This window comes from Genypterus blacodes, unplaced genomic scaffold (assembly GCF_046128005.1).
Source record: "Genypterus blacodes isolate CSIRO-AG114 ecotype Tasmania unplaced genomic scaffold, CSIRO-AGI_Gbla_v1 ptg000067l_1, whole genome shotgun sequence".
NCBI lineage: Eukaryota > Metazoa > Chordata > Actinopteri > Ophidiiformes > Ophidiidae > Genypterus > Genypterus blacodes.
Window position 1 is genome coordinate 7022463 of NW_027466879.1, and position 27124 is coordinate 7049586.

At 41.8% G+C, this 27124-nt stretch overlaps 1 protein-coding gene across 1 annotated transcript; it reads right to left on the reverse strand.

Annotated features, from left to right (window-relative positions):
* Positions 1–14: 14 nt before the first annotated feature.
* On the reverse strand, positions 15–26844 carry phlpp2 (PH domain and leucine rich repeat protein phosphatase 2). The gene is made up of 18 exons (XM_076156156.1): positions 26568–26844; positions 25376–25509; positions 16625–16815; positions 15989–16114; positions 13774–13928; positions 13199–13345; positions 12858–13088; positions 12141–12343; positions 11977–12037; positions 11133–11228; positions 10500–10655; positions 9582–9782; positions 9130–9292; positions 8919–9049; positions 7482–7595; positions 6663–6857; positions 6339–6570; positions 15–6239 (listed from the first exon to the last, which is right to left on the reverse strand). The coding sequence occupies exons 1-18, from the start codon at positions 26840–26842 to the stop codon at positions 4971–4973; spliced, it is 4080 nt and encodes a 1359-aa protein (XP_076012271.1). The 5' UTR covers positions 26843–26844; the 3' UTR covers positions 15–4970.
* Between the last annotated feature and the right edge of the window lie 280 nt (positions 26845–27124).

A 27124-nucleotide genomic window follows, 5' to 3' on the forward strand; every position in this document is an offset into this window, starting at 1 on the left:
GCATATTAGTATAGTATGACAGTATGAGCGTTATGCTGAACCCCCTCCACTAAAGAACTATAGGGAGTTCTTATTCTACTTCACTGTACTCTGTGCTCCCTCTTGCTGTACATATATAGTAGGCATACACTATATATGTACACATCCATACTGTATGTATGTATATATGTACATACATACATTGATTTGTCTACTGATTCATTAATAAAATATATTTTGTGTTGAAAATGTGTACAGTGGATGAACACTTTTTTACAACCAGCAGACAGACACAGACCATGAACATACATATGAATAGAAATTAACAGTACACTTGGCTAAGGGTCTTTCAATATAAAATTGTGACCTACATCATGTTGCTGTTGCACTGGAGGAGTTGAAGAGCATGAGCAGTGCAATGTTTACTGAATTGACAGACTGAGACCAAACTAGTAAGACTATGCAACAACCAAAACACATGAGCCAAAGAAATTAAGATACACGCACACACACACAAACAGACAAACATACACACACTTCTACATGCCCTGACACACAGTCATACAAACCATCATCAGTTAAAAAATCATTTCATCATCATCATACATCTTGAGAAACAGCAGGTTAGGATTATGGAAAATCCAGCTATGAAATCCATATCTACAGATGACACTTGCATATTCGTAGGAGGGAATTCCCAACTTCTGTTGCGAATACTGTCAATTTAAAATACACTTCACAGAAAACTCTTCAAAGTAGCTAAAGACAAACCCTTTTTTTAGGTTCACCACCTAAAAATCTGAAAAGATCAGTTGTGTACATCACACTCCTCTGTCTTATAGCTTTTTCTCCTGTATCACATAGTTGATACGCCTCCTCACACATGCATTCAGGCAAGATGCATGAAGTCATTTTGGCTTCTGACCGTGACAGTGTGGCCACAGTCAGAACCACAGGAGGGCTTTCCTTCCTTTCACCACCAGCTTTATCTTATCAGACAGCACAAAAATGTGACCAGTGCAGCAACTGAAAACAAAAATGTAGTTTCCAAGAAAATCTGTGTTATGCAGCCCCTCCGACAATTTAGTGTTTTTTGCTATCAAGATCGCTGACTTTGCTGTAGCAATTTGCTGAAATTTGTGGCAATTTTTTCCATAAATCAACAACTTTTACACTTCTGTGCCCTATTGAGAGTGCACACAGAGACAAGTGTGCACCTTTTACACCCAGCTGGTCTCCACTTCATACTCTCGGTTTGTAATATGTGAATAAAGACACAAAAAGGAACTGTACTCCTTTGCCTTTGCATGTTACCAACATTTAAATGAACTGAAATGAAACTACATCCCAATTTCTTCACTTGTTTTACACGACCGACACGGGCTACACATCACCCCTTCCACTTGAGTTAGATTTTGACAATGTGATGTTCTTTGATGTGATCATGGAATCAGAAAAAGCTGGAGGGACTGGTTATGATTGAGAACCTAATGGTTATCATTTACACGCCAGTGACGCCAGTGATGTCATTATTATGAAGGAATTTCAAGGTGACAAAAGAAATTATATAAGGTTCTCGATCAATTAATTTAAAAAGGTGCAATAGCGCATAAATACTGGATACTATGCATGGAATGGAAAAGAAACAATTTAATTTCTAGCCAGTAGGGGCCACTATTAAGTATTTTAAACACTAAAAGTAAGTTAAATATTGTATTTTTATTAAATAATATTAATTTATAAGCTAATCTAAATTGTTATGGTTCTGATGTTGATTTATATTTTAACATCAGTTACATTTGTAAGGGATTTAAATCAGCCAATACTTTTTTTCAATTTTGAACGTGTCTCCCTGGGTGGGATCACACAGGATGTCACAGAGGTAGGGGTGCATCTAAATGTTACCATAAATCTAAATCTGAACATGAATAGAACAAAACAATAAACAATGATTGTACATAAATGCATAATATTGTCATTACATTAATTAATCTTCTCATTACTGTATTCTCACATTTTAGATGATATGTTGGGCTGAGCCAAACATCAACAATCCCAGCACAGTAAGTTGATCAAATCTTTTCTACGGAACTAAAATACACATACAGTCTAAATATCATTGTTTCTATGTCCTATGCTTTTGTCTTAAAAACACTGAGAAAAGGTTTAGACCCAATTAAGGCTTCAAACTGATTTATCACTCATTCACGTGGAGCAAAGTGAGGATGAAGAGGAACAAACATCCCAACAGGAGACCACAGAGAGAAACCCAGGACAGGCAGGGGATGAAACAGTAATACTGTGTTGCATTAAGGCTACAAGGGAACACGGAATAGTCCAACAACTACAATATGCCTAAAACTGGACCACTACAGATTTTAAGTGGCAACCAAAGCTATTCATCTAATGTAATAATCACTAACATGAGTTTGGCTTTCTTAAAACCACCACAGAGCAGAACTGCTTGTTTCTTTTGGCACAAGGTGGGGGAGCAGGGAACAGAGAACTGAGGTTGGTCATGTTGCACAGTATTTTCCTGAAAATTCAAATAATAATGTCATTTCTTAAAACTGAAATCAAAGAATGTGTTTCTGAGATCAGAACACTGTATGGGAATAAAGATGCAGCACTCTTGCAGTGTCTGCCTCATTGTCAAGAGCATTTCTCGCCATCTTTGACTTCTCCCACTTTACCCATCCTATATCAACAAGAGCCTTAACAACTTCACTACAAATGTTTTTCTATGGATCACAATTGGGTGGGTTAAAGAGTAAATCTGAGTTATGAAGTACATACTTTTTACTGACAATCTAGTGTGTGTGTGCCCTCGCTTGCGCTCTCAAAGAGAGGACCAACACTGCAAAATGTAAGTCAGTCCCACATTGATACACATACACCCCAAAAACCCGCTTTATAGCTATGACACATGAAAAGTTGACATACATTATGGACTTCAGGCGGCAACGGCTGCGAGGACTATGGTGAACAAAATACATCTGTGCTCTTTTGCGGATGTCTGAAGCTGACTACTCCCCATCGTCTGTAGATCTACTATATGTAATCTGTGTTTTTGGCATAGTAGATTTACAAGATAGGATTCTAGTCAATTTCATGCATGCACAAAGGAGTAAAGACCTATCAGACATCTGTTTAAGTGTTTCTGACTGAAGAAAACAGAAAACACAACTGGATCCAACCACAGGAGTCAATGGCGTACAAATCTTAACATGTAGCAGCCTCAAAGGTTAAGATAAATTAGATATTGGATATATTTCATTACACACAGTATGTACCAGAGGTGGAACCAGGTCATTGTTGTGAAAGTCACAAGTGAGTCACAAGTATTGGCACTCAAGTCCAAAGTCAAGTCTCAAATCAAGACCAGCAAGTCCCAAGTCCTAACCTTTGAACTGTGAGTCCCTAAAACATCCTCCTCCTCCTCCTGCCGCCACACCTGCTTCTCCTCTGCCTCCTCTGTAATTAAACTCCTACCTTTGTCTCGCACTCAAGCCATTGTTTCTCTTGGTTATCTATTTTGACATTTGCCTGTTAAGCTATTTAAAATATTTGCCTTTCTTTTTTGATATTGTTGCCTTTCTGCCCAGTCTGCTTTCCAGCTAATAGCTTGTTTATGTATTTTGAGAGTTTTAGTTGAATCATCATTTTGTCACATTTCTGCAACTCATAATGCATAATGAATTTCCTGAAATTGAGTATACTGTCCAGTTTAGATATATGTATATGTAATTTGACACAAAAGGAATTTTAAATCTTTGTATGTGGAAGGTATCACTTTTTTTGAGTCAAAAGGCAAGAGTCACAAGTCAGCATTGTCAAACTCAAAGTTGAGTTGCAAGTCTTTTTAGACGATGTAAAGTCAATAGGTCTAAGCTCCTCACCTGTGGTGTATACACATACTGTATCTATTACCTCTTGATAATATACTGCAAATTTATACATAAACAGGTACTGTTTGGACAAATGAAGTGAAAACATTCCAGAATACCAAGTGACCATGATGTAACTGAATCAAAACAAAATGATTATGACCAGTTGTTTGCCGTATCACAGATTATAATAAATTCTACATGGCATCAGCTCTGTACAGTTGAATGAGTTGAGTTTTGATCTAGCTTTTATACCCTCTGATAGCTGTTTGAAATGCATTGCTCCCTCTGACTTCACTTCTCTCCATCTTGATGTCAGCAACTCAAGCAGGCCATTCCCTTTGGCTACTAGTCATGGATGGTTACTAAAGTGTGTATATCATTTATTTACTCTTTACATGATTCTACACATATCATATGGGAATGTTGAAAAATAACTTTTCTGGACATGTAAAAGCAGTTATGTCTTTACTTCATCTAATTCTATGTGCCTTACGAGCAATTATCCTACTTTTGATTTCCTTCTTGGAGCTGCAGAAGAGGAGGAGACCGTCGGCTGTGTCTCTTGTCCCTCCTTCATACTAACAGGCTCTCATTCCCAAACACAGCCAGGAAACCAGGGTGCTCTTGGCTGAGTTGTCTGCATTAGGCACTTTTTCAAGTTTCAGTTATCGGGCTTCTCTCCAGGACCTGAGAGACCACGGAGCCCCCGGAGAGATCCCAGAGATTACAAAGGATGTTTCTCAACAGGATCCCAATCAGACCCTCTAGATTGCTTGACTTTCCGAGTAAAGGGAAATGTTGCTGACATGTTCGGCATGAGGTATTCCATTTCAGATCAGGCTCGCCCTGGTCTCTGATAGTCAGCCATCATTTTCAACACCACATTACATCAATAACAATCTTCCTCCTCTTGGATACTGGTTGGTACCTCACATTTATGGCGCAGTACCCATCGTCAGGGACCCACACATTTCTCTTGGCTTAACCAAACATCTCAATGGCAACTTGAACTGGCATATCCCACACGAATGAGAAAACTCTGCTGCCGTGGAACGGCGTTATCACAGAATTGCCCCAGATGGCGCTGTGCTGTGCCCCCTTTTAGAGGGCGGTATCATAGACCTCCTGCTGTAGAATGGGAGTAGGGTTGTGGGTAAAGGCAGGAGGGTGTGGATGATCCCATACAGGATCTCTAATTGAAAGAGGTGTGAATGGTGCTGAGGGACCTGAGACTAGAGGGTTTTGGCCTCTGAGCTGCTCCCGGACTTCCTGCTCCAGACTGGGGGGCACAATCAATTGGTCCTCTGGGTCCTGCTGGGCTGGGGCAGTGAAGTAGCCTGATTTTTTCTTAGGTGCTTCCAGGGCCACCTCAATGATGTTATGACTGTCCTCAGGGGCTACCACAGAGCCATTGGGTAGCTTCTTCCCAAACAGGCTGGAGGTGGAAGGCGACTTCTTGAGGTCAGCGATCTCTCTGCCACAAACAGCCAGCAGGCAGCCGTTTGTTGCAGACACCACCACGCTGTTCTGCCGACGCATTTTCCCACTGGAATAGTGAGAGCCCTGCTTCTCAAGTTTCAAGTCTTTTGGGCTCTCTGGGGCCCCTGACCGTAGCTGGAAAGCACAACAGTGAATGTCTACCTCTACTTCCAGCTTACTGCCATTGGATATTACGCCCTCTAGGGGTGCTTCATCGTCACTGTCCAGGCCATTGTCAGATTGGTTACTTGAGAATGTTGCACATGAGAGCTGTCGCTGGAACAGGCCTGTGTGTGTTCCTGTCCCGGTTGAGCCTGGCATTATAATTCCACACAGTGTAGTAGCAGGGTGCAGACTGCAGCGTCTCTCTGGTCGGGGTGCAGATCCTGACGACGGGTGCTCGTCTGAGGCGGTAGACCCAGCCTCGCTGCCAACCTCTGAGGCTGATGTCTCGCTGCTGAATTCAGAGACAACACCACTGCTGGATGAAAGTGTAGCTGTGTCAGTAGGACCTGGAGTCACAGAGACAGGAACTGGGGCTGGAGGGGGCCCCCGAGGCTCGACAGTGGAGGTTGGTGGATCACAGGTACAACTGTCCTCACCAGTTAGCAGGGAGACCACCACAGCCCCAATATTGTCTTTGCAGCCGTAGCTCTGGGCCAGTGAGCACAGCTTCTTTGCAGCAGCACGCTGATCTCCCACAGCCTGAACAGTGCTGACAGCCTCCTGATAGGAGATGTGTTCAAACAGCGCTCGGTTCCCTAGGATCAAGAACTCATCCCGGTTACAGAGGGGCTCGGTGTGCACCCAAGGCTTGGGAATAACCCAGGGAGAGAGATAGGAGCATCCCAGCAGGCGAGAGCAGCATGTCACTCCACTCACCTTGTTATCCTGTAAAACAGAGGCATCAAATGTAATTTCACAATTAACATACAGTATTTCTGAAGACAAAGCTCTAAGAACATAGCATACATATGAGTTATACATTACCTCGGTAATAATGGCTTTACTAAGTTTAACTCTCTCCATCTCCTCGGTGCAGTTCTCCAGGCTAAAAACCTTGGAGAGAGCAACAGGCTGGCCGTCTCGGCACAGCACTGCTTGGCAGCTGCCCACATTAGCCACAGTAAGACTGAAGCAGCCTCCTGGGTCCGAAGGCTCGTGGTGGATATAGCACAGTAAGGCTGAGGCACCCAGCTTCTGTCCAGCCACACCCAGTTTCCTGTCGCACACAAAAGTACAATCAAATCTGCAGACAAAGCATCAGTTTGTTGGTTTTATCTTACAAATACAGAGAGTAATCATCAGTCTTACCTGTGTGAGGTAAGGAAAGTGTTGCACATGTACACATTGTCCACAGTGGAGTGCTGTAGTTCTTCACAGAGCACATCTCCCATGGTGCACTGCAGCAGCCGAGGCACTTCCTCGTTGCGGTCTCCATCGAAGATACCGTAACACGCTTCAGCACCATCTCCAAATTGATCTACTGCCAGCACAGACACACACAACCTGCCCCCCCACAACACACATCCATTAGCTGCTCATGCATACAGCTCATACATACTTCAGCATGTGACAATGCAGCTCCACAGAAGCAGAACTGCGAGGGGTGAAAGCTAATAAAAGACGCCTCTGTGTGGGACCCTGGACGTGTCAACAAAGATGCACCTTGGCACTTGAATGTACCCTTAAGAAGGCTGTCAGTCATCCAGGTCATGGTGTCCAAAGAAAGTTCATCTTAGACAACTGTACTTGCTAGGAAAGGCTTGAAGACGTTTCACCTCTCATTCCAAAGGCTTCTTCAGTTCTGACAGACTGAATCTTAGGCATCTCAGTTGTCTAAGATTAAATTTCCTTGAATTTCATGTAGAGGAGTCCATGGATCTGTTCAGTGTTCCATTCAACAGACTAAAGGGCTACTACAAATGGATACTCAGACTTCTACATCAGTACATTAATCCATTTTTTAAAAGCTGCTAAAGCCCTAGTTTCTCACTGTGAAGTCCTTGATCTGTCTATGTTTGTGTATAGTTGTGATTATTGTATTGTATTCAGCTTTAGTTGTCAGTTAGTTTAAACACTGCCTCAAGTAACTGAGATTCTCTATACTAACACACAAAAACACTTCCTCACTTGTTCCTTTGGCCGCTCATTTCAGAGTAACCATGGTTCCATGGGCTGGAGGCGCTCTGTGAGTCTCCTGCTGTTGTGGTGGATTTCTGGTCCAACTTCAGGGTGGTGATGTGACTAAAAAAGGACCAGGAAGAGATCAAGGAATGCAGTGGAAGGTTTCCCAGTGAACAAATGTACTTGGAAATGTTTTAAATGTTTGTTTAAGACAAACAGTAACAAAGAAGTCCAGTCCAGGTGTCCATAGAAATCTCTATTTCAGGGTCTTTCCCCCATAACTCCTTGAAATGTTGTATTGGAGGGTTTAGAGATTCTTGGAAAAAGTTAATAAACCAAGATAGAAGACCCTTAATATCTGTCCCAACTGTCATAATCCAACCTTTCTACAGCTGCAATTCCCTTTGTTTTCCATGAACCAAAGGGCTTGGTCTGTCTGTGCTGGAGGGAGGGCAGCTGGGCTCAGAGCACTAGCTTCTGGAAGGTTGAATATTTTCCTGATCTGATCCTAGTTTCTAACAGAGCTGTCAATCACAGGGATATATTTGATGGTTGCTCTGATAGGGTTTGTTTCTGCTCCGAGGAGAGAGAGGACGGTGCCCTGAACATCCTACTCACCTGAGGTTGCACCCTTCTGACATCATCTGTACGGTCCAAACACCACAATAAACTATAATCTGTTTTATGTGGGTGTCACATGATGATTATATGCATTTATACACAGCAGCTCGAGACATTACTATCCCTGGAGTCGGTCAATGTTCTTGTTAAAGTTGAAGTTATCTGATATGATGTGCACAGCAAGTATGAAACATTGTTACATAAGTAGCCATAAACGGTAACATGAGCACATCAAAGTGGCCACACATTACCCATATTGTATATATATATATATATATATATATATATATATACTATATGTGTATGTGAATGTGTATGAAGAATGTATAAAAAGTTTTCAAATTCTTCTATTACATGTATTAAATAAATAATAATAATAATAATAATAATAATAATAATAATAATAATAATAATGTACCTGTAACTTCAGTACAAAATCTTTATTCAGAAACCTTATCCAGATACCTGAAAAAGGCTTTAAGAGGCGACGAAATGTAATTTTTTAGAGGCACTCTTTTGGTACAACCTCATTATATGCTGATAGAGTTCAATAAATTGAGGGCTTGGGCAGGGACAGCCTTTGCATAAAGTGTTATTAAAAATGGATTAAGATCGTCTAGAGAGCAAAGAGCAAGGATGAACTTCAACACCATATGAAACCATCTACTGAATCCAATCACAACACAGGAAGCATCCAGGTATCAAGAACATGTTAACATGTCTTAAACTTGTGCAAAGCGTAAATGCAATTATCCTAACTACATATGCGAATACTGATATCATTTCTAGTGGAAGGTGTGAAAGGGGCTTATAGTGGCTCACCTGAACAGGTTGAGGGTTTTGTGCTCCAGCATTAGGCTACTATTGCCTGTGAGATCCAGTTCCTGCAGGGTGGCAGGCAGAGCATCTGGCAGCTGGATCTCAGTCAGCTCATTACAGCTCAGGTCTACCAGCTGCAGACAAACACACAAAACTGAAACAGGCGGAACTGCTTTCGTACACACCCTGGATATAAAAGCAAAACAAGTCTGACCTTGATCTCCGGCAGGTTGAGGATCTCCGGGAAAATGGTAATTTGGTTGGAGTGTGCTAAGAGGGTGTGCAGTCTCTTACAGCTGGACACAGTGGAGGGGATCGTCTTCAGCTTGTTGCCACTAAGATTTAGCTCTTCCAGCTGTTCCAGTTTACTCAGCTTACTGATGACATGTAAAGACAATAGAAGAAACACCAGTAAACAACTAGATCAGTAACCTTACAAATTTCTAGAATGATCTACGCGGTTTGGTCAATTCCTTTTTTGATCCATCCAATAAGTAACTAATTTACTTCTTCCTGTTTTTTTCATGCTTTTCAATAAATGTTGGTTCACTTGGAATCTTTTTTGGAACTAAACTAAACCAAGCTGTAAATGCAGCATTGTAAAAATGTAATACCTGATTCAGATAATCATAAAACAATCAGCTGCAACCACAACTAAACACACACCTGGCAGGGAAGGAGAGGAGCTGGTTGTAGGCGATGTGGAGCACTCGCAGGTTCTGATGTCCCACCAATAGTGCACCACAGTTTTCATTCAAGCAGTTCCCTGTCAGGTAAAGTTCCTGGAGTGTGCTGAGGTTCTCCTCTGATTGGCTGCTGGGAGGAATACTTTCCAGTGCATTGGCAGAAACGTTCAAATACTTTAGGCTGTGAGGGAGATATAAGAAATTTGCATTGTAATTCCAAAAAACACAGAAATCTGATTTCAACAACAAAGTACTTATTACATAGTTGGCTACAACTGCAACGGTTTGGCTGGAAGACTATTTTCGAATTCCATTACTATTCCAAGATTTTCATGACAGTAGAAACCCTGGATATTATTAAACATAACACAATGGCTGAGCTGTCACTGCCTGGTTCTCAGTCTCCAAAAGGATTTAGCTTGACTGGATGGCTGGCATGGCTGTTGTGAATAGTTAAGAACCCAATCACTACAGCCGTGTTGTTATTCCAACAGCCTCTGACTTAATTTCTTTTCCTTGATAAGCCATTAAGGTCTGAAATAAAGTAATACTGCACAGCTCTTAAAAACATATTGAGAAACCCATCAGGCACTAAGTAGCCACAGCCATTATGTTTTAGGGTTAGAGACAGCGAAGTACATTAGAGCGCTTCAACTGTTAATAGGTGTTGAGTGATTTACCACACAGGAAACAGGAAGCTCAGGTTACAATATGGGTTTGAATCCATGCAACCATTTCACACTTTATCCCCAAAACAATAAACGCATGTACAGTAACTGTCAAGTCAACCAAACAGTGAAAGGACTGCAGGCTTTTACTGCTATAAGGGCTAAAGCAAAAGCATAAACAGCTCTGAGGCCGGATAGAAGAGAAGGATGAGGTGAGGAGGGATTCTTACTTTAAGGCCTTGTAGAACAGACTCTCAGGGAGCTCAGTTATCTTGTTGTGCTGGAGGTCGAGGGCTTCCAGAGGGACATGGTCCAGTAGGTCAGGCACTCTCTGCAAACGATTTCTGCCTGCCAGCAGTTTTCTTAAACTCAAGCTGTTGAGCAGTCTGTTAGAGGCCAGAGGAGGAGGTAAGCAGACCGGATTAGTACGAGAAAAATGGACAGAATAACAAAAGAGGCAAAGATCATGACAATGTAGTCTCCCTTTGTAAGCTGAACGAAAATCTCTCTATATATGTAAATATGTTAATTGTGTTGTCAAATAATCGTGACTAGGCTAAAAAGCTTTTTTTTCCTTTCCAAATAGCCCAAAGATACACAAAAGACAATGGTTGACAAAATACCCTTAAACAACTGCGTGAGCTTATCAATCACATATACTGATCACTAACACATGTGGGGCAATCAATCAAATATCACCTAGAATTTATACTGATTAAATGTCATTTTTGAATTTTTTGTGTTAATTGATAAAGAGAAGCTGTAATCATCTGTTATCATCTGCTAATGATTGTATTATGGGACATTTCTCTCATTTCTGAAGCTCTACTTGGGCAGTATAAATGTTTAGGCTTGATGCGGACCTGGATGGAAGCTCAGGCAGGAGGTTTTGCGTGATGTCCAGCATCTCCATTTTTCTGCTGTCGCACACCCAGTCAGGTAGGTACTCCAAAAGGTTCCTGTCTCAACCCACACACACACACACACACACACAGACACATACACACAATGAGCAGAGTTGGCATTATGCTATTCGACCATAAAATACAGTAAAACATTACCACAGAAATTATTCCAATTTGTACCTCAATTAAAAAAATACATATATATAGTTTTTCAGTTGATAGTGGAAGTTGCTTTAATGTATCCGACACTTTCCATTACTATATACAAATGTCATTTTATTTGGTTCAGAGAGGAAAAATGTCTCATTATAACTTTAAAGTCAGTGAGATAAAGGTTTGTCTGAAAGATAAGGATTGTGAGACAAAGGAAAAGAAAAAGATCTTGGTGACCAAAGACCAACAATAAAATGATCGTACCACGTCAATAAACCAACCTACAGGAATATGACACATGAAATGTCATTAGGATGTTGCTAGGTTTCAAAAGCTATCTGTATTCATTCAGGTACAGTCCAACAGTACATTTTCTTGCATCTTAAAGCTTCAAATATGCTTTGGTTAGGACAATAAATCTAAATTTAAAATGATTTGTATACAACATAATAAGGTTCAAATCGATGTAAACTTAATCTGAATAACAGACCTGGATTACGCAATTGTAAATCAATTTACTCACCCTTATTTAATAATGCACATGCATTGGGATTTACTTGTGTAATTACATCTGTAACAAAAAAACAAACTGCTATTTTTAGAGCCCAGCTCCTCTTTTCATAAAGCTGTAAACATAGCCAGAACTCACTGTGATAGGTCCATGTGTGTCAGCTGACTCGGGACCGGATAAATGCTGACTGTGGAAAGGCCTGTGGGTAGAGACATGGCAATCAGCAGCCAAACATCTGGATCCTCACATGTGTGTTTATGAACATAATGCCCCACTAAAGATTTGGTCTCTATTTGACTCACAGTTGTTGCTGGCGTGAAGCGTGCGCAGCGTAAATCCGCTGAGCGTGAGCATCCCCAGCTGGTTGCGCTGGCAGTGCAGTGTCTCCAAGTTGCAGATGGAGCTCAGGTCTAAGGAGGTCAGGCAGTTGTCCCTTAAGTCCAGCTGCGTAACCTGGGTCACTGGCTCAAAGCTCTCACTTTTCACCAAACGCAGCCCGTTCAGGCTGCATTAAATGAGCAAAACCAGAAAACAACTATTACTGGTTGTTACTAATGGTACAGAGTGGAAGAGAAAGAGAGATAAAGAGTTAAGAAGAACCCACCAAACTCCAGGTCTATGGCCTTGGTCAAGGGCAATGACAGCAGAATTAACTTGTTTTAATTGTTAAATTGTTTTGATGGTTGGGGAACGGGATGATCCAGAGGAAACCCAAACAAAGGGAGCACATGCAAACTTCATATAGCAAATAGCATGTTAAATGGAATGAGCAGGATTATTTGCAGGATTATTCTCCACTTGATCTTTTATTTTCCAGATGATTTACAGTCACTGAGAGGGCAGGACATAAAGGATGAGACAGGCAAAGCCCAAGCAAGTGTAAAGACACACAGACAACTGTTTGTATCTCTGATCGATCCCAAGGACTCCACTGTGCTCTACTCATCAGGGGAGATTTGATCATTTCTATAAATACAGTACATGTCAGATGAAAAATATAATCCCAAAAAACGTCTTACCGGAGGTCGATGACTTTAAGGTGGCTCATCCTGGCAAGACTAGACAACTCGAGAGTTTCAACTCTGTTCCCAGCCATGGCCAGCTTTTCCACTGCTTTCAGTCTATCCAGCATGGCAGGGATCAGGGAAAAGTTGTTGAAGGAGAGGCCCAGGCTGTTGAGCTGGGACAGGCCACCCAGCTCTTCCGGAAGCGAGCTGAGGTGATTTCCATCCAAACACAGAGTCTGCAGACTGAAGGAAAAACAAGAAATTGCTAGTGAAAGAGTAACTTAAGAATCTACAGATTGTGCTGGACTTAATAGTGTATTTAACGTATGTATATGTGCATCTCTGTTCCACACCTCTGAAGGTTGCCTATCTGTACAGGGACCGTGTAAAGGCTGTTACACGAGAGGTTGAGTTCAGTCAAGGTGAGGACCTCACACACACACTCAGGGAATACGCGCAAGCGATTGTGAGACAGGTTCAGGCTCTTCAGCTGAGAAAACCTAAAGAAAGACAGAGCAGAATTTAGGGACTTGTGAAAATTCAGTTATTAAACATTTCATTAATTCATGAATCCTTATTAAACATTCCCAAAATCCAGAACATTTCCAGGTTTAACATTTTCAAATTCTTTAGCTTTTCCAGGATTTTAATGCCGTACAGACCCTAATAATTGTGGAAAATTAAACTAGGGAGGGAGTTTTGTGCTGTTATTGGTGCAACAGCTGCATTTTTGGCAGGAAAGAAGTTATGAATAAATTATGAAAAATCAATTCACTCCCATAGCTGCCTGTTGTATGTTGTATGTTCCTTGATGTTACTACAATTACATATACTAGTCATATCCATAAGGGCTGGTGTGTGTGTGTGTGTGTGTGTGTGTGTGTGTGTGTGTGTGTGTGTGTGTGTGTGTGTGTGTGTGTGTGTTTACCTGGGGAGGTTCAGCAGACCTCCAGGCCCCTGCAGACTCATGAAGTTGTGTCGCAGGTTGAGGTGGGTGACATCCTGGCTGTAAAACAAATACTCAGGCACTGCTTCCAAACTGTAGCAGGACAGATCAACCAGGCTGACTGTTTGAGACACCACCTAAACACACACACACACACACACACACACACACACACACACACACACACACACACACAAACACACACAGTGAGGGTCAGTTTTCTGCACTGTTCCATACATAAAGTTCATTGCAAACGTATCATATTATAGTTTTGTACTGACTGTGGACATGACGCAGATGATTTCAGTTTATTCAATTGAAGGTTTTGATCTCTTTTCCTCAATTGCCAACCTGTGTACTCTGTTACTCTCTCACACCCCCACACCCCGTGGGCTGGCACATGCAGACACACTTGTCTATTAGAATGTAGAGGATAAAAGGTTCATGTCCATTTAGCTTTGACACCACAGATTGCAGTTAAAAGAGTGCTTCTTAAATATGCAGCAGCTCTTTTTCCTGAGACGCTCTCACAACAATGAATCAGTAATGGGACACCAGTGTGCTGACTAACATAGGGGGAAACTTCTTGAATAAGCTGAAATTATATTGCTGCATATTTAGCATGATGCCTTTTTATGAATTACCGGCTGTATATCTTGATTGCTACTGTAATCTTGCTAAAATGCTGAAATCAATGCACACACCCTACTGCTGCAGTGCAGGCTGGATGAGCCATGGCCACAATTAAATACAGCTGGCTATAGGCTGCCGTGAGCTGTACATAATAAAGGAAATAATATAATTTGCCGGCACGGTGGCTTGGTGGTTTGGTTTGCCTCACAGTAGGAAGGTTGTGGGCATGGGTTTCCTCCCCTGCTGAATGGTGATAACATCACTATTTTTACATTTATTGCCTCACATAACTGCACAGTAAATCAAGCCGACTTTCTTTTGACTGTAAATCATGGTTGCTTTGTTGTAATAAGATGGTGGGAGGTCTGGGAGGGAACCCAGGGAACAATTGTGTCATAATTTGCCCTATGCCACAGTCCAAACACATGCAAATTATATGAATCGGTAGTAGAATGGTGAAATCTGTCCGACATTGACGCCTAAACAAGGTCAGAAAATAAAATAAATCTAAATTTGTTGATGCAATGCAGCAGAGTCACCAGACAAACTACAGAGGACAATTTAAAAAGGCATAACATAAAAAGAAGAGGTTTCATATTATAAATCCCAAGCCACTGCAACCGGTGGATTCCAGTCTAGTTTCTAGGGAAAATGACAGTGTATGACAAAATGTGAACTTTAATACACCTTTGCTAATTTGCACCTGTTCTTCTGAGGGGGAAGAGAAATGAACTCCCACAATCTTAGGACAGACGTAGAGAAGCCTGAGTAACCGTAGCTTCAGTTGAAATGCTGCTTTACCATACAGTGGCACGAAGAAGATATAGATATACTGAAAATACACTAACTTTCACACTCTATCTAGCATTAACACTGGCCCAAATCCACCAAAGACCTTTTACAGGCATCATCCCTGTCGCCATAGAAACTCTTCACTATCATTATCACTGCCCTAACAGTGTGCATTAAAAGGCCACTCTAAACCAGTAATCCATGCCATTGTGGTCAGAGAGATCCTGAATCGGCAGCTAATGGGATTTTCTCTTATTCTTTCATGGATGATTCTAAACTGAATCAGCCTCAGTGGCTGAATCTCTTCACACAGGCAGTTCAGCCTGTGGACCACAGGACCACAGGAAGGAGCTGCACTACAATAGTCATAAATTAGCACATCAGTGGTCATATAGGACCATATAGCAATAGCTGGTTCTGACAGCAATAGCTGGTATGACATAATGGTTAATATTCTGGGACATCAACCACCTTAATACAGTAGCATTGTTATGGGAGACTTCACAATATCTCTTTGTTGGAAGCATCAAACAACAGCATGTTCCCGTTAGGTTGAGGAATTGTCACCTGAAGTTATTGTTTGTTATTTGTTTGTATAATGGGATGTTGCTTGTCATAATTTCCCTAATCCTCGAGATACAATCAGAAGCAATCAGACGGGTTTCTCAACAGGCAACTTTCCTTCAAGCATCTTAGGCTTCTATTCAAATTCAAAAAGACTGGAAACGGCATACACAATGCTGAGAGAAGCGACAGGAGAAAACGTGCTTACTTTGGATGCCTGCCGATGCCATCGCTGGTAGTCTGCCAGTGTGTCAAAATTGACAAAATAAGTCTGGGCCTGTGACCCGGCTGAGCTGAACATCAGACAATGCAGCCTCCTCTTCACCTCCTCCACCTTAACACAAAGACAACATGCAGATGTATTGAGACAGCAAATATAGTTTCATTATTCAGACGCCACCACACGTTTATAAATATGGTTTTGAGGGTCATAAGGTTTGAGATGTGTCTGCTGCATCAGCGCAAAATCGATTTTCTTTCTGAGTAAGAAATCTAAAATTCTTGGAATGCTATTGGTGCATTTAGTCCTCTACATAAATTAAACAATATTACCGTTTTCCAATTCATCTCCCTTCTAGCATCATAGTCTAGGGTTCTGATAGACTTTTGTCATCAACAAAACACCTGGTCAAACAAATTAATCTATGTAATTAAGACATTCCCATCAGCGTTACAGCTTAAAGCTTATCTGAAACTGTACCTAGTTTTTTGAAACAAACTACTGTTTCTCCAGCTTCATGATAAAGTATAACATTTAGGAGACTTCCAGAGGACGGAGCAAAAAGATGTGAGGGTAGTGTAAAGTCAGATGAAGCTTACTACGACAGCTACTCCGACCTCTCACCTTTCCCCCCACCAGGGACAGAATGTGCATCTTCCCAGTGAGGCAGTCTTTGACAGAGGCCACGATCAGACAGGTTCCGCAGAGAATGACTTGCCGCTCGGCCCACTTGTGCAGCTGCGTCTTGCCCTTCCTGACGCTGAAAACGCCTTTCAGCAGGGTCCGCTCCTGCTGGTCTGCATTCACCGGACGCTCTGGATGAAAAACAACACATATTATGTTGGTCAGATCATGCACCAGCACCCTCACCCCTGTGATTAAGACATTAGATTGATTAACAGCAAACATTTTACTCAGAAAGGTTACAGAACACGAGGTCACACAGATATACTGGTCATAACATTTAATTTGCCACAGAGGGGAGGAAAATTAACCCTTTAAGGTTTTGAGTGTATCAGATCGGACATGAACAGCAGGTAAAACCCAATATGTCAGGTTATTTCTCTGTCTTTCTTTGGTCTCTTCTGTCCTCACCCAGAAGCATCAGTCATATTGATGAATAAGTGCGGCTTCTGTCAAATTAAATGTCACTCCTTTGCATTAAATAATGCAGACTTGCACTGCAGGCAGTCTTAGCTGGACAAGGCTGAAGGACATAGCAGGCTGCAGTGCTGCGTCTCTGCCAGGCTTCAAGTACACTCAGGGTAACAGCAGCTTGGAGGAGGCTGCCTCAGTCTCTTGTCCTCTGTTATTACATTTTCTACAAACCAACTTATGCTGAGGCTCTCATTGGACATCTGCTCTCTCTTTCTGTTCGACTCTGTCCTGCTGTTACCTTCACTTTGACTTTACACATCTCATCATTGCAGTCCCCATCTGAGTGGTTTGTAATCGCATTTTATTTATTAAACTGTAAATATTGATAACTATACTTCAGAGGTGGGGCCAAGTCATGTTTTCAAGTCAACATAATATTTTTATTTACAGCATTTTACCTCCAGCAAGGGGCTTATGTGCGCATATGTCTGTCTCCTGTCTATCCACCTGTCTAGCTACCTAATTGCGGATAAAACAGGGCAAAATCCCCTCCAGCATGGTCATAACTTCTGCATGCTGATAGAAGTTTTATTTTAGTTTGGGGAGTGCGTGAAGTTTTGAGTTGAGTCTTAAGTTTAAGTTTAAGTCAGCTAATTTGTACGGAGTCCAAGTCAAATAAAGTCCACAACACAGCCAATTTATTTCTCAGTAATAATATGAATAATAAGTAGATTAACAATTTAGTTATGAGGCGCAACTGTAACTGAGAAATGCATAGCTGATGAATTGAGTTCAGGTGTGACCATACATGCACATAGCACGTGAGAGAGGTCACATATTGCCTTTTGCTCTTTCATATCAATGCAATCATCCATCAATCATCACCAATCATTGGCTCTTTACACAATATGAAACAAGTCCAAGTCATAAAGATTTAAGTTCTCTACATAAAACATACATGCTCTCCCTCAAGGTCTGTGGGGCTATTAGTTGCTAAGGAAACAGGTCTTTTGCAGAGTCAAAGTCCAATACAAGCTGGTAAATCTCTGTTCTGTCTCCAACAACCACTGGCTCCTCAGCAGCAAGGCAACCAAATTAATCCCATACTACTGAGGATAAATACGTAATTCCATTGACTACAGAGGGGTTTATTGAAACAACATTAGATTTTGATTTTACCGATACACTCTCCTATCCAAGCTAAAGGAGTCCCGAGGTGCCAGGTCAAAGAGAGGTCATGAGGTTGCAGTAAAATAATCATCAACCTGTGAAATGTCCCTGGAGAAGCTGCCAATCCGCACAGTAACTGACAGATTAGAGTCGATTGTGTAACATCTTATCTCTGCAGTTTATCTCCACCGATGAAAGCATGTGAGACTTGTTGAGACCTATTCTGTGATAGGTCACTGATCTCACTCCACATGGCAAAAGAACAAAAAGGCAGCAAACAGTAAAATGAATGTGCCTTCACCACCTCACATTGTATCCTGATATGTTATCTGGATAATGACATCTGGGCCTCGATGTAGACTTGAAAATTCAGTCATAAATGCAATGGGAGAACATAAAAAGAAAATAGAAAAATAGAAAGGGAGGAAGAGCTCCTCTCCTGTGGAACCATCTCTCAGATTAGATCCGGGGGGCAGACAACTTCTCGAACTTTCCTTTTTGATAAAGTTTATAGTTAGGGCCGGCCAGGCTTGCCTTGGAACAACCCATGGTAATGCTGCTATAGGCCTAGACTGCTGGGGGACTTCCCATGATGCACTGAGCTCCTCTCTCCTCCTCCCCTCTCTATCTGTGCAATCCATGTACCATTACTGCATTTCACTGACTTCTTCCCCAGAGATTTCTGTGCTCTCTCATCTCAGATTCTTGTGGAAGCCTGTCCTGTAGAGATGAAGACCCTGTCCTGTTATAAGAATAATATCATTTGTCATATTTACATTAGTACTGTCGCTGTTGTTGCTGAGTCTCTCTCTCTGTGTCTCTCTCTCCTTTCTCTTTCTCTTTCTCTTCTCTCTTCCTCTCTCAACCCAACCCTTTCTCTCTCAAGGCAGATGGCCGCCCACCAAGAGCCCGGTTCTGCCTGAGGTTTCTCCCGCTGATGACAAATGCTAGCTTGTGGGGGAATGTTGGGTGTATTTAAATGCTCTGTATGTGAAGTGCCCAGAGATAAACTCTGTTGTGATTTGGCACTATATAAATAAGGCTGATTGAATTGAATTGGACCAAAAGTTCTCTTGAGCTTATTTAAACCCAGCTCTTATAACCATATTTAACATACATCTGTCTGTTCTTCCTTTTTATAATCAGGTGACAGTCACTGAATTTACATAAGAAATAGTTTTGGCCTGTAGCTCCTCATCTTGCCCTGCTTCAGACCACTACATCATGTCAGGGCAGTTGTGAGCTGTGGACACAAAGCTCCAAGTAAGGGCTTATTTGGCTTGGTCAAGATTGCATAGATTGTGTTAGCATGCAGTAGGGGGTCGGTGGAGGCGGAAACACAGTCTGATTCGACTCAGAACAGAAAGCTCTTTTTTTTTGGCAGCAACTTCAAATTCAACCCACCACCCAGATGCCTCCTCTCAGTGCTCCTTTCCTTTCAATAAGAATTCTTCTTTAAACTTAACTTAAGCTGGTTTATGTATGCAATTCAGTTAATACATCAAATAAGAAAGACTGCAGGTAACACAGATGGAAGATAGATAAACATTAACTGCAAAGGTAAGAACATCTTGGCAAAGAGATGGCACATAAAAAGGGCCATAAAATAGGGAGCCTCTTAAATTGTTTCTGTGTTTCCCTAACTTGTGTCTTTTCTTTACATCTTAGTCCCACCCACTAACCCTAACCATGAAGCAAAAGACACATGGACTGAGGCCCTCAGTCTGACGGACAACAATTTAAGATCATAGTGACGAGTTTTCACATGTGAGCCACAATCAGAGTATAGTGTAAATATATTGTCCACTTCAGTCATTCATCAGTGAACTTTCACACTCATATGTTTTATTTAACAGATCTTTTCTAAGATAAGTACATTCATTGTTTTGTTTCATGGATCTTTTATCGTTTACCTTTACATAATAGGAGTAGTTTTAAACCTGAGAAAGTGGTCTAACTTGTCCAATAACATGTTTCATTTAAGATGGTGTTAGTGTAATTCACTGCATCAGATCAGCTGTCTGATCAGCTGACTTCCACATACGATGGTCAAAGATAAGAGATTTTGGAACATCCTTAAAAATAGCTGGCTAAATGCCTGCACGATTTCCAGGTCACACGGAGACTGAAGCATACGGAAAGAACACATAAGATAAGAAATGTAATGTAATAAGAGCTTTGGACCAGCCCTGTTTGCGTGCATGTTCTCCCCATGTCTGTGTGGGTTTCCTGAGGGGGCTCTGATTTCACTTCAACATCAAAAACAGGAGTAAATGCGTCTGCCGCTGCTTGGCCCCAGGTAGAGACCTGGAGTTCATCCATGGGCACCTCAACATGGCTGCCGATTGCTCCTAATAGTCAGGATGTATGAAATGCAGAGGATAATTTAGCCCTAGAGCAATTAGTAAAGCATTAACTTAAACTTGGGAAAACCTCAGTGCTTTGAACATCAAGAGGAGGCTTGGAGAACAATCGCTGTTCCTTCACATTGGAGGAGTCAGGTTCAGGCACACTGGGGGCTTATATATTGCATCTAGCCTTGGAATGTCTTGGGATCCCCAGGAAGAGCTGGAGAACATGGTCAGAGATGGAAACTGCCTGCTGCCTCTGCAACCCAGAGCCGTTTGTGAAAATGGATAGAATGGTGCAAAACAATTGGAAGGCATTTCTGTGAAATCATCTGTTGCTTGAGACAACTCTGTGGGTGCCTGGTTCTGCTTATAATTTTAATATTTCTCTGAAATCTGACGTCTATATCCCTGCTGACCAAGAACCGTCTGTGTTTATTGTGATCTTCAGGATTATTATGAATAAATAATAAAAACAATGTGCCTCAGATAGATTATGTCATCATGTTGTGTTCATTTTGTTTTCATTTCCCCCGGGTCAAATGAATCCAGCTAGATCAATAAGTTATTAGGTGAGCTAACAGCACTGAGGTGATTTATTTACTCCTGCTCAGTCTGTGGCAGAGGGCCTGAGGTGTACTGTGGGCAGATGTAAAACAGATCTCATCGACAGGCAGAGATGTAACGGGGCCCCTCAGACGAGTGCTGGACAGCGGCTCTGCTCAGTGCCGCAGCTGCACGGGCTGACTCAGAGAAACGCAGGCCCTCAGGTCTCTGCAGTTGTTTTCACGAGGAGCACTTTTATTAAGTCAGCATTTAGTCATGTTTACTTCCTTCTCCATGTTTGTTTTTATCTCAGCTGTGCACCACAGCAGGCAGGTATGTGTGAGGGTGGAGACGCTTCGAGTTCCCTAAACAAATAAGAGTGAAGTAAAGTTTAATAAATCACCTATTACATCACATTGGTAGCACGCCCATGACATGGGAACAAACAAGGTCATAAACTCTGTGGCCACGAATCAAACTCTCATGGGAATGTATGCCTGTGCACAAATGCACACACACACACATTCACGTGCAACTACAAGAGAAGTGCATGGCCTTTGATCTGCAAACTGTGTCTCTGAGTCTATTCAACGCAGAATATCATACAGCATGCCACATCATGGTTTGTGTGGCGGATGTAGCCTTTACCGATGGCCCACCTCTCTCTTCATCTGCTTAGTCAGACCATTACCCCTGACAACCACTATTAGACGAGCAGGAACCTGGGAGGACAAGGCTGTTATTGTGTTTTAACAAAACATCACAGCCCACCTACATCTCCACTGTGGGAGGAAATTAAAAACCTGGGTTACCTTGAGCTTACTGGTGTATGACAAAAGGCCTATTCACCACATACTGCATGTCTGAGTGTTATATTCTATCATAACTACTACATTAACACTATACAGGACATATGTCATTTTTACATGCAATTCACACAAGATAGGAGATTGTGGAATAATAGTTTAATATTTCAATTTCTCTGATTGGAAATGAGCATGTTGGTGTCTGTGGGAATGGACTGGTATATGAAGTGACCCGGCAGAGAGCATTCATTAGTTCACAGATCAGTGAACAGGATCAGTGACCAGGATGCCGCTCATATCTGAACTGAATGTCCTGCTTGATGCATCATTCATTCATTCTAAATTGAAATCCTGCTGGTAATCCCCATTTTACTAAACGTATCAGTAATCTGATTTTGTATTCTTTTCTGTAACAGTAATGGAACACAGTTTTCTTGTATCCTGATTATGTAACACTGTGATATGTTTTCCATTACTCCCCAAGGCTGATAGTAACTGAGGGATCTTAAACAGCATATCCAGGATGGTTGGTGGACAAAACAAAACCCACACACAACCTGTTGCATGCATACATGGGAAGCTCCAATATAGTGGATACAGTTGTACAGCTCACTAAATGGTTAATACAGTTGTCATCTTGTCAAGAATGCCATAAGACCAGAGATGCTGGGTCAGTGGTCCTGTTTCCCATGAGTTGACAAAAGAGGGCCGGAAGTCTCCCAAGGAGCCTGGCCACCCTCTAGCCAATGTGGCCTGACTACTGATAGTAACTAAGACCCAGCCAGTTCTCAGTTGGCAAAGCAGTTGGCAAACAACAGTTTTGCTTCCACTGGACACATGAGAACCAGGAACAAGACTGAGGCCACAGCAAGCTTAAGATCCTAAAGCTAAACAAACACCATGTCAGGAAGACTCTACACTACATAAAGGCTGGTAATAACCTCAATTTGGCCATGGCTAATTTACAAGATTGTGCACTTTCCGCAAAAAACGAGATCAGTTTGTCAGTACAATCACATATAAACACTACACTCTCATGAATCAAATTAATAGGATTCCATTTTTCACTGAATATACAGTACATTACTTATTATGAGAGTGAGTGGAGAGGGATAATGCATATTATGTTTACATGCACGAGTAAATGTATGTACAATTGCATAATCTATAATCTACATTTTTGTTAAAGGGTCACACTTGTGAACTTAACATGAGGTCAGAGATCCAGAACAATGCCAGCAAAATGCAAAGTCATAAATAAAAGTAAGTAGATAACAAAACTGTATTCAACATCTTCTCACTTTTAAATGAAACCTACACACCTTCAACAAGGCAGTCTCATTAACAATACATTGAATTTGTTCAAACTAACTACCTTTAGACACATCAGGCTTTGTGGCCTTGGCCAGAATGATGTGCTGGATCCAGATAGAGGTGTGGACTTTGAGAAGCTATGATTTATGACGATTTCCCTATAATCATCATGTCCCAGCCACCCATGTTTTTGGGGAGGCACCAGATACAACAACAACAACGACTAAATTCCTCTGCCAGCTTCCCACCCACAGACACAGGCAATTGTGTCCATGGGAATCCACAACCATGCCAGGAGAATTTCTACAGAGAGGTGAACCCAGATATCTGTGGCTTGGGGTGACATCAAAACATTCAAACAAACGTTCAATATTTGGGACACATCTGACAAAATCGGCCATCTGAACAGATCTGACTGTGAATCTGTAGTTTGAATTTATGATCAAAAGAACCATAGAGATGATTCATTTGCAATAGTTGGTCATTAAATTTGTGAGGAATATATTTCCATTTCATGCCATTTCTATACAAAGCTGCTGAGATTACTGTCTTGATCATGTGTGGCAGGGCTGGATAGAAATGCAGGCAGGGGTTTGATCTTAATGTGGGAGTAATGACATGTAAGTGCTATGAGATGCTGCAGTTTGCTCCATCTCTCCAGCACAGCAGCATGCCTGCGGTTCTAACCCCGGACACCAGGAGTTCCACTGACTCAGCAGGAGCACAAGTCACTTATTAAGTGGAGACACGTTACAGAACATCACTCACCATTTACCCCTGACAGAAAACCCTTCGATGCTGCTGCTGTAAGTGATCATTACACCCCCCACAAGTACACAAACTCAGATTTGAAGGGATGTGGAGATGAGTTCATGCTAATATAAGCTGCTAGGAGCACAGAAACATACACAGGGGCACACTTATGCATGCAGTTACTTCAGAGAATCAAGGTATATCATACAATAATGTTCCCATCTTGCTTCTATTTGCTGCTGTGTCTATAAATCACACTCACTATATCGACATGCGCTCAGTACTAAGATTATATCTCCGTAAGGCAAAACTGTAATAAAGCCAGATACATGTACAGAATTAATAGGTTTCCTCCCTTCTCTCTTTTTTTTAATAGTATTTGTTTAATGCTAAATACTTCTCTAAGTATATATAACACCAGAAGAAGAAAGCCAAATGCTTTGCTCCCTTAGCAGAACAGACAGCAAACAGCCACTGTGCCCTTGTCACAGCATGGACACCCATGATGTGTCAGACAAACACATACCCAGGCCACATCACCGGCTTTATATGACATTATGGCCGCCTTAGCCGCCGCCGCTGATGCAGCTTGGCAGAAAACTAGCAGCTGTATATAAAGATTAGACTAGATGCTGAGCAGTTCTTGTGACTTGCGAATGGGATATTCCCATGATTTAAGGGTCAATGTATTCCTGCGCCCTGATCTTGGCCTTGGTAGTTGTGGAGATACAGATAACACAGTAGTGTTAAGTGCAAATCACTCCCAGTTTGTGCTCAAGAGGACAGGATTCAGCAGTATACACACACCTGCAGCATCGCAATGTTCCATATCTTCTTTGATAACAATTGCTGTGATGAAAGACAATGAAGTCAGTTTTAAAACAATTTCAATGTATCGTCTATACTAAAGTGTCCACTGGAAACAATGACTCCCAGCAGACAGAGCTAAAAGATGCTAACCTGCATATGTTGATGATGTATGTTACTCACATACTAACATTTGTACTGACTTCAGTTGCATTTTGGTGTTTAAATGACTGTTGAGTATTCATGGGAGTAAGTTGGCAGCTGCAGGAGAAATCCAGCCTGCCTCCAAAGGCACCAAGGGCTGGTCACTCCTCTTTAAGGCTATAACAAAGCTTCTGCCATTCACACACTTCCTTCAGAAAGGTATCACCACATCTTTCATTCACATGCAATTTCTACCTGGATTGGTTATGTAGACAATTAAAAAAAGGTCGTAGAATCCATTGTGATCCAAATGTTACTCGATCTCACCGACATGGTTAGATCTCTGTCAAACCTGTCAAGGAAAAGATTGAGGACAGTTCAGTACTCACCACTATAGAAGCGAATCAAACAGCTGAGGTCTGAGTTTGCCGCCTCTCGTTGCACACGTACAGGATCTGCGTAGCCCATTGCACTCAGATAGTCAAACACCATCTGGAGAGGACGCTCAGGAGAATCAAGCCTCCTATGAGACAAACCAGAGGTGGTGTGATGTTAACCCCATTGCATAACACAGATACAGTACAGAGGATCCAGCATTAGCTTTGCAAAAAGAGTTTTTCCAAAAAACAGTTTGCCAAAGAAAGTCCAGTTCAACATCAAAAGGAAACTGATCTCGTTTAAGAAGGTGCAGAAGTCCTATGGTACAAACATCACTTCAGATATGTCTCAACAAATAATATCCTGAGCAGATTATCCAATTATTATTTCCTGAGACTCTGAAATCCTTGTCACATGATTTCCAAACAAAATCTTTGCAGCCAAGACTGTGCTGCAATAACACATATTACAATGAAATGTGTTGCCAACCATTGCTGCTGATGCATAGATATGATTAATGAATCCATAAACCCCCAACCCCCTGTGGCAATGCAGGAAGAAACTGTTTAATCTCAGTCAAATGATACCCACTGGCTTCATCCCTCTTCTGGGTGGCAGGTAAATTATGCAGCAAATGTGAAATAATGACAATGTGCTCCCTAGTTGTGTAGAATCATCAGTGTAGCCTGGGCAAATCACACACACATTGTAGGTGTTCGTGACTGGGATTTTGTAAACACAGGGGCACAGTTGCTGCTTGGGTTTGTTGTTGGCTCTGCTTCGGGAGCTCAGTTTATCCAGAGACAGTGGGAAAGACAGCGAGTACAACAAAATAACTAGTGTAGAAAGCAATACATGGATGCCTTGATGCCGACATACTGTTATTAAATTGAAGTTCTCTTGCAGTAAGTGTTGGCTTCAAGGTAAGAGGCGAGCAACTGCTTCAAGGTTTAAGGTGGTACATACTTTAAAAGACAAATTAACAGGAGAATCCTTTGGTTTGGAGTGTGTGGAGTGTTGAAATTGACTATTTCTGATATGACCACATATTTAAGCACAACAACCACAAAGCTAATGCATTTATGGATTTCAGGAAAAACTAGATAAATACACAAACTGACTCACAAGGGAATAAAAACAAGCAAAGCACAATTTCAGTTCGAGGTGCGACCTTGCAAGAACTTCAGATGAGTGTGTATTTACCTGACCAGATCTCCATGCAGCTGAACATAGAGTCCCTGTCTATCACGCTGGGCACACAACTCCTCCACTGTGGTGCTGGTGGAGCAGAGCACCAGCTGCAGGTCTGTCTGAGGGGTGGACGTGGCCTGGGGGCCAGAGGCTGGTGGCTGGGCCTCCACTGTCCCCCCATACAGACACACACAGCCCCGCTGGGTATCTCCCTTCAGCCAGTCCCGCTCTCTTGATCCGAACCGAGTCTTTCTTGTCACACAGCCCCGACTCCCATTCCGCTTCATGTTGCGCTATGGACACAGGAACACAGTTTGACTTTGAAGACACAGTTGAATATGTCTAACAGCCTTTGTGTGCAATTCCAGAGAACCTCAATATTACAATGTTCTGTTAACACAGGCAATCTTTGGCTTTTGCTGTTATATACATGAGTTTAAAGAAGCGGCAAGTAAAGCGGGCAAATGGATAATAAAAGGCTCAGAATCGATCATTGTGCCACAAAAGTCAATATCCAGTTTGGGAATGGGAAAGTCATTATATCATTGAAATGAATACAACTCCTGGCA

Coding starts and splice junctions, on each gene's coding strand:
- phlpp2 (XM_076156156.1), bottom strand. CDS start 26,842: ATGAAGCGGAATGGGAGTCGGGGCTGTGTGACAAGAAAGACTCGGTTC. Junction 12,038..12,140: donor GCTTCACGCCAGCAACAACT/GTGAGTCAAATA, acceptor CTCTACCCACAG/GCCTTTCCACAGTCAGCATT. Junction 6,240..6,338: donor GTAAAGCCATTATTACCGAG/GTAATGTATAAC, acceptor TCTGTTTTACAG/GATAACAAGGTGAGTGGAGT.